This window comes from Octodon degus, unplaced genomic scaffold, assembly GCF_000260255.1.
Source record: "Octodon degus isolate 3935 unplaced genomic scaffold, OctDeg1.0 scaffold00047, whole genome shotgun sequence".
In the NCBI taxonomy this organism is placed as follows: Eukaryota; Metazoa; Chordata; class Mammalia; order Rodentia; family Octodontidae; genus Octodon; species Octodon degus.
In genome coordinates this window covers 7,775,237-7,782,008 of record NW_004524623.1, presented here as the reverse complement: position 1 = coordinate 7,782,008, position 6,772 = coordinate 7,775,237, and the positions used below count along the sequence as shown (strand labels likewise).

The window sequence follows — 6,772 nt, the reverse complement described above, 5'->3', positions numbered from 1 at the left end:
GAGGGAGGGAGGGAGGGAAGGAAGGAAGGAAGGAAGGAAGGAAGGAAGGAAGGAAGGAAGGAAGGAAGGAAGGAGAAGGGAAGGGAGGGGAGGGGAGGGAAGGGAAAGAGAAGGGAAGGAAGGGGTATGGAGGAAAGGGAAGCGAGGGGAGGGGAAAGGAAGGGAGGAAAGAGAAGAGAAGAAAGGAAAACAGGGAGGAAGGAAGAAAAGAAGAGATAGAAGGAGGAAGAGAGGGAAGGAAACATTAAGCCCTACAGATACTATAATATAGACATATATAGTGAATTACTAAATCACATAGATATTTAGAAAAGTCGTTATTACAAAGGAACTTGCCTCGATTTCATATAATAAAAGAAAACTGGTCAGCTTCTTTCACTACAAGTTAAAGGTCAAAGCACCATAGCTATGAAATATGGTATAAAAATGACACCGAGGCATTAGCCTGAACCAGCTGCAAAGCCTGTGAATGACTTAACCGTTAGCCCCCTGACAAAATATAAAAGGCATTAGGGTTACTCTGTGCACAGGTTAGATTGGAGATTGCCATGAGGTAAAACCTTTTCATTTGTGGGATCTTAGCTACAAACTTTTCCATTTATTACTCTGCCCTTATCAAGTTTTTTAGATCTCTGTACAAATATAGTAGTGCTCAGCAGGAGTAGCATGACTCAGACGGAAATCTATTTACCAAGAAAGCACAGTGACTAAGTTCTAGTTCAAAACATGTCTTTCTAACCAGGAGTGGAGGAAGGGAGGGTGAAGAATAATTCTTCCATCATGATTGCTTTAGTTAAAAAAGAAAACAAAACCATTTTGTCTCAAGCAGAAAGGAACACGTTACTTTACAGGAGTTACAGGCCTGCAACAAGATAAAAGGAAAGTGAACCAAACCAGGTTAGGAACACAACATTTCTTTCCACCCACCTAACCATCTCTTTTTACCCAAATTTCTCATGAGTTTAAGCTCAATTCTTTATACTGAAATTTGATGTATTCATGCTGCCTACCTGAAGACTTAACTAGTTTGCTTTAATGACAAACAACACATGCTATTTAGTTGCCTGCAAGGAAAGTTCATTTCCATATTTAGACTTCATGCCTGTAAGTTTTCTCTATTTGTTTCAGCCATGTTTGTAGAGACATCGGAATAGAAAAATGATCTAGCTGATGTCAGCCATGAAAGAAAATTGTCACTTGAACCCGATTATTTTCTTTCCAGCAGAATATTTGGTTACTAATCATTTTAACAATCAAATATTTTCAGATTCCCCATTAATTTGCCATTTACATACATTTAAAATAAATGCTGTCATTTTTCTATCTATGCATCTGTCTAGAAAATAAAAAAAACAGTAACTACATCACTCTCCTACAAGCCAAAAAAATAAGGAAATTTGATTACTTAAAGCAATAAGCAAGTCTCCCTGCAGATATTTTTATAATCACAGTTCAACTTAATAATCTTCTACATTCTGCCTCACTCATTTTTCTACCAAGGCTTGATTCAGTTCCAAAGCAAAATTCTTCATAAGCTTTTTAAGACAATCTTTTGTTTAATTAGTAAATATTAAATGTGTCTGGGGGTTTAAAAATAATCAAAAATTATTTCACAATTCAGACACCTAACAGATATTTTCTCCTGTTTTCTTCATTGGAGACAATACCCAAGGACAGACACATCCCTTTTCTAGGGCAATAGAATGGGCAGCTGTTCAGCATTTGACTTAAATTATATTGAGTACGTTTTTCTTGATCATGGACCAGCTGACTCCAAGTTAAAGTTTCTTTAAGTATAAATCTATAATATCACCTATTTACCGGTTTTACTCTAAAATTTGATTGTGGTCAATGTGTTTTTTATTAAAAAAAAATAGATAAAATGAAACTAAAAGGCATTCATATTTTATTTACACTTCTCCATTTTTCCAACCCCCGATATATTTTGCAAACTCCTATTTGTCAACTCTTGTTAGCAAATAATTCTGATTATTTATTTATTTATATTGGTGTTCCTGGTTGCTTTAACCAAAATATATTAACAATTTATATGGGGGGGGTGCTTTAGACAAATTCTGACAAAGCAAACTGTATTTAAGGGGTTAAAAAAAATCTGATGCGATAAAAGGGAAGAGGAAAAGGAAGGAAAGGATCCTGGTACTGTCGCTGTTTTTATTAATGCATCAGGAGCTTGTGTTTGCACCTGTTTCGCTTTTGTTCAAAAGTAAAGAGCGGTGTTAGCACACAGCGGCAGGGTGTTATGCTGTGGGAGGGAACTCGGAGTAGAGAGCTTCAGAAACAGGTTCTTGCGGAGGGAGCAGAACTCGCTCACCTGTCAGCCACACGGTTCCCGGGAAAGACAGTGAGGGACATTACGAAGGTGAGGTCCTGCGGGTGCGGGCAGACGCGTCTGCCTGCTCTCCGGCCGGAGACGGAATAATCTCCTGACTTGCCGGGATGGTAGCCCGCTGCGGAGAGGAGTTTGGGGAGCCCTCAGGCAGCAGGGGCGGGGGGTGCCTCACTACACTGAATGGAATCAAGCTAAAAATATGTTTGGTGTCTGATAAGAACGCCCGTTTTCTCAAGCTCTCATTTAACGTTGGACTTTCTGTTTTGCTTTTAAAGAAAAATGTTTTGCAAGGGCAGCACGAAGCGGACAAAATCTGGAGCAAAGAAGGATTTTATGCTGTTGTCATTTTTCTCAGCATCTTTGTTATTATAGTAACATGTTTGATGGTAAGTTCGCTTTTCTGTATATTTTATCCTTTGCTGAGTCCACTGCTTGATATTACTGGATGCGTTGCCATTCGAATGAATGCTGAAAAGACTGAGAGCTCAAGCAAAACGATAATGGGAAGGAGAGGCAGCGGCGGATCGCTAGAGGAGAGAGAACCTATGGAGGTGTGACCCGCCTCACAAAGCTCGAATTGCACTGAAGTTGTTAGTAACTTGATCAACCCTGAGAATGCAGCAGTAAAACGCGATTTACCGAGGTCATTCCGAGCCCTCAACGACAGTAAAATCTCATGAGTGTACGCTGGGTTTTATTTCTTCTTTTCTGTTATCTCTGTGGAGCTCAGGGGAAAAAATTAAAAAGAAAAAGAAATACGTCTTTGGGGCAACCCTACCTCCAAAGGAAGGGCTAATTTCTTTCCTTTAAATGGCCTTGAAAGCTTTCTGTGAAATAGCAAGCACAAAAAAAGAGAGGATCGTAGCCTCAGAGGCTAGACCACCCTCTACCAACTAACTTTCCAAATGAATGAATAATATATAAGTATAAAAGTATACATTGTAATCATTATGTACGTGATAACCTTTAACAGTATATATTTTTCTTTTAAATTCTATTACCCCAAATTTTTCTATTGCATGTACTTTTATTTTATTTTTTTTTATTTAATTATCTTTTGGTGGGTACCAGGGATTGAACTCGGGATCTTGCACTTGCCAGGTAAGGCACTTATGCCGCTGAGCCATCACTCCAGCACTTCTTACCCCAAATTAACCTCACCCACTAAATTAGGCAGCACTGCTTGGTATTGAATGAGTTAATAGTTATCTTTCAGGCAGACTATGATTCTTTTATTCTTCTAAGAATTTTGTGATATGACATAATATTTGAAGTGTGCAAGTGGGTTAAATATTGCTTTCCTGTGTGCTATGTTTTCCTTGATTTTACATATTTTCAAAAATATTCTTTTTCAGTTTTTAAATATCCCCTGAAAGAATGACACTACGTATTCTGTCAGTATTGCAGACTGACAATGTTGTCAAGTGTTTTATTGCATCTAGCTCTTTTATGCACCCCGGGGGGTGGCGGTGGAGGTTGGGACGTCGTGGCAGAAAGACTGGGGCTCCATCTGAAGAAGTAGGGGATTAAGAAAGAAGAATGTTAAAGAAAGAGGATTGAAGGTCTTAGGAAAACTGAGGCAGAGACCTCAGAGTGTATCTTGCCGTTTCAAGGGTGGTTCCTTCTTATGGATAATTGCGCCCCAAAATACTTGATTCTTCTTTCTATAACAAGAAACTCTGGAGTAGCATCCTCTTCCTTGTCAGTCACAAGTAGACTGTTATTTGGCCTCACAGACCTGCAAAACGATGAGAGGGGCCGAAGATAACCCTGGGCAATGGTAGAGAACTGTCTGGGGTGTGTGAAGCCCTGGGTTTAATCCATGACCCTGAAAAAATGGACACAGAGGGGGTAAGAGCATAAACTGAAAAATACAAAGGCTGCTCATGGGATAAATGGGTAAGATTTAGAAGAACAGAGAAAAGGCAAAGATGGAAGGAGGAAAGTGTGAAGCCCTCGTGTAATCTTTGAGCAGCCAGAGGCAGAGCGGAGCTCGCTTTCAACACTACGGGTTTCAGACTCAGTAAGTCCAGCTCAGGCCAGGTCCATGTGTTCAAAGGACCAACACCTTCTTGCATTTGGCCCTCTGTGGTCTCATGTGGACGAAGGACCTCTGATAGCATGTTCTTGCCTCTTCAGGCTGGGAACGCCTCCTCTTTCCCAGTATTTACAAAACACCAATAGAAAAGTTAGAAGCTAAAATGAGTGTGCTACAAAACAAATCAAGAAAGAAACACTGCCAGGAAATAGGTGATTGCCATCTGCTGAGGCTAGCTAATGATTTCACCCATTCATTCTATCAGCATGTCCCCTGGAGGTCCACGGGCCTGTGGTTGACCCCGCGCACAGGTGGGAGAACAGGCAGATAAGGTCCCTGTGCTCTAGAGCCTTTACTCTTCAGAGAGAAGCTCACAATTATGAATTATTTTTAACAAGATATCAAATAGTATCCATATTATCCTCCAACTTTTTGACACTGGGAAAAGCAAAACTGTAAGATGGAGAAGTTAAGTAATTTCTGGAGGTCAAGGAGAGAGAGGGTGATTAGGGAGAAGGCAGCAGGTAATAGTGTGGTGAGACCGTTCCGTCTTCTATAAAGATGAATACATGATATTTTGGATTGATTGTTTCTCAGTTACTCTTCTCTTGTTGCTGGAACAAATTCCCAACCCTCAAAATGAAGGAAGGAAGGGTTTATTTAGCTCACAGTTACTGGTGGTTTCAGTCCATACTCAGCTGGCCCCTACGTAGACTGGCAGATGGCAGAGGGCAGCAGTTCATGGTGGTGGAAGGCAGCAAAACCACAAGAGCAAATAGGAAGAGTAGCAGAAACAATGGCTACAGAGAGCAAGCCTGTCTTCCTTAAGTTGCATTCAGGCTATCTGCCCCAGGCTGAGTGTAGTACTCACACCCATAATCCCAGCAATACGCAACTAAAACCCATAATCCTAGCCTTGATCATGAGTTAATCTCAAACTCTAGAAGTCCCCACCCCATGACTGCATGATGCTTTGGGGGGACAACTAGACACAAACCATAACACATTAAAACCTATAAAATGCATGGCACAGAATGACCAACTAATCTATCCTGTGGCCTATTGTTAATAATAACAAATCAACATGGCTTTATCAATTGTGACAACTATATGACACCAAAAGAAGATGTGAGTAAGAAAGTGGGACTGGGGAGATGGTTCAGTGGAATAAGTGCTTCCCTGGCAAGCGCAAGGGTCTGAGTTCAATCCCCGGTTCCGCAAAAAAAAAAAAAAAAAGAGATGTTAGTAAGGAAGTAAGAGTGGGAGGAATAACAGAAACTTTTCAGTTTCTGTTCAATTTTTCTATAAACATAAAAACTACTCTAACACAAATTTTCAGTTTTAAAAAATCAAATAGAGATATGCCCCCATGAAGAAGGCAAAACAATGGGGAGCAGTGAAACAGCAGTGCGACAGATGAGACACGAAAACGCAAGAAAGAAGCTCCGGGGCAGAGGAGGTGAGGTGTGGAACATGGTTTGCCTGTCTGGGGCATCCAAGGGGAAAGGTGGAAAGTGAGTGCTCTAAGCAGAGCCTTGAACTCACTGTATAGCTCAGGCTGGCCTCGAACCCCTGGGAACTCTCTTCCCCGAGCCTCCTAAGATTACAGGTGTCTACCACCACAACCAGTGATGGTGGTGGGGGTTTTTTGTTGTTGTTTATTTGTTTTTGGTTTTTTGTGGCTGGCTTAGCCCTCCCAAGGGGCGGGGCTGGCACAGCATGTGGTGCCGAAGATGAACCACAGTCCCTGCATGTTTGCCCAAGCTTGCCTAAGCAGGTGCTTTAGACCGCTGAGCTATCTCACCAGCCCCAATGGTGTGATTAAAAGCATGCAGTCTTTGCTGGGGAGAGTGACTAGGGCAGCAGATGGTGTGAAGTGTGAAAACAAGAAGGCCCTTCCTGGGGTTGAAAAAGATAATGGTGGCCCAGAGGATTTGCATGGGAGGATAGAGTGAAGTGACAGGTTGAGATCCATTAGAAGCGAGAACCAGCAGGATTTGTGTGTGTGTGTGTGTGTGTGTGTGTGTGTGTGTGTCTCAGGGAGAAAGGAAAAAAAAATAATTCACGCTGTTGACTTTCTGGATAGCAACACTCCCATACTCCAGGAGAGGAACATGTTCAGAACAGGGGCATCAACACAGCAAAATAACACTTCTGATTTCTATGTACATAGTTCTTGAATAAATTAAAGAAACAGAATGATAGATTCAAACACAATCTTAAATTTTCATAGGAAAGCATCACATCAGAAAGGATGTAACTCAGTGGTAGAGCCCTTACCTAGCATGTGCAGGGCCCTAGATGGAACCCCTAGGACCACAAAAAAATCAGCAGAGGAGCTAGAAGTAAATAAAGTAAGTGCTGTTCATAAGAAAATAGGCACA

At 41.3% G+C, this 6,772-nt stretch overlaps 1 protein-coding gene across 4 annotated transcripts in view; it reads left to right on the top strand.

The window, feature by feature from the left end:
- Nucleotides 1-6,772, top strand: part of Ptprr (protein tyrosine phosphatase, receptor type R) — a 299,949-nt gene that overhangs the window by 171,527 nt on the left and 121,650 nt on the right. For 2 of the 4 annotated variants that reach the window (XM_004632168.2, XM_023716324.1), the window contains one exon: nt 2,626-2,736. In XM_004632168.2, coding sequence (XP_004632225.1) covers nt 2,626-2,736 — 111 coding nt within the window. Of the gene's footprint in view, nt 1-2,257; nt 2,381-2,625; nt 2,737-6,772 lie in introns of those variants that run through there. The other 2 variants (XM_023716322.1, XM_023716323.1) reach the window with 2 other exon arrangements.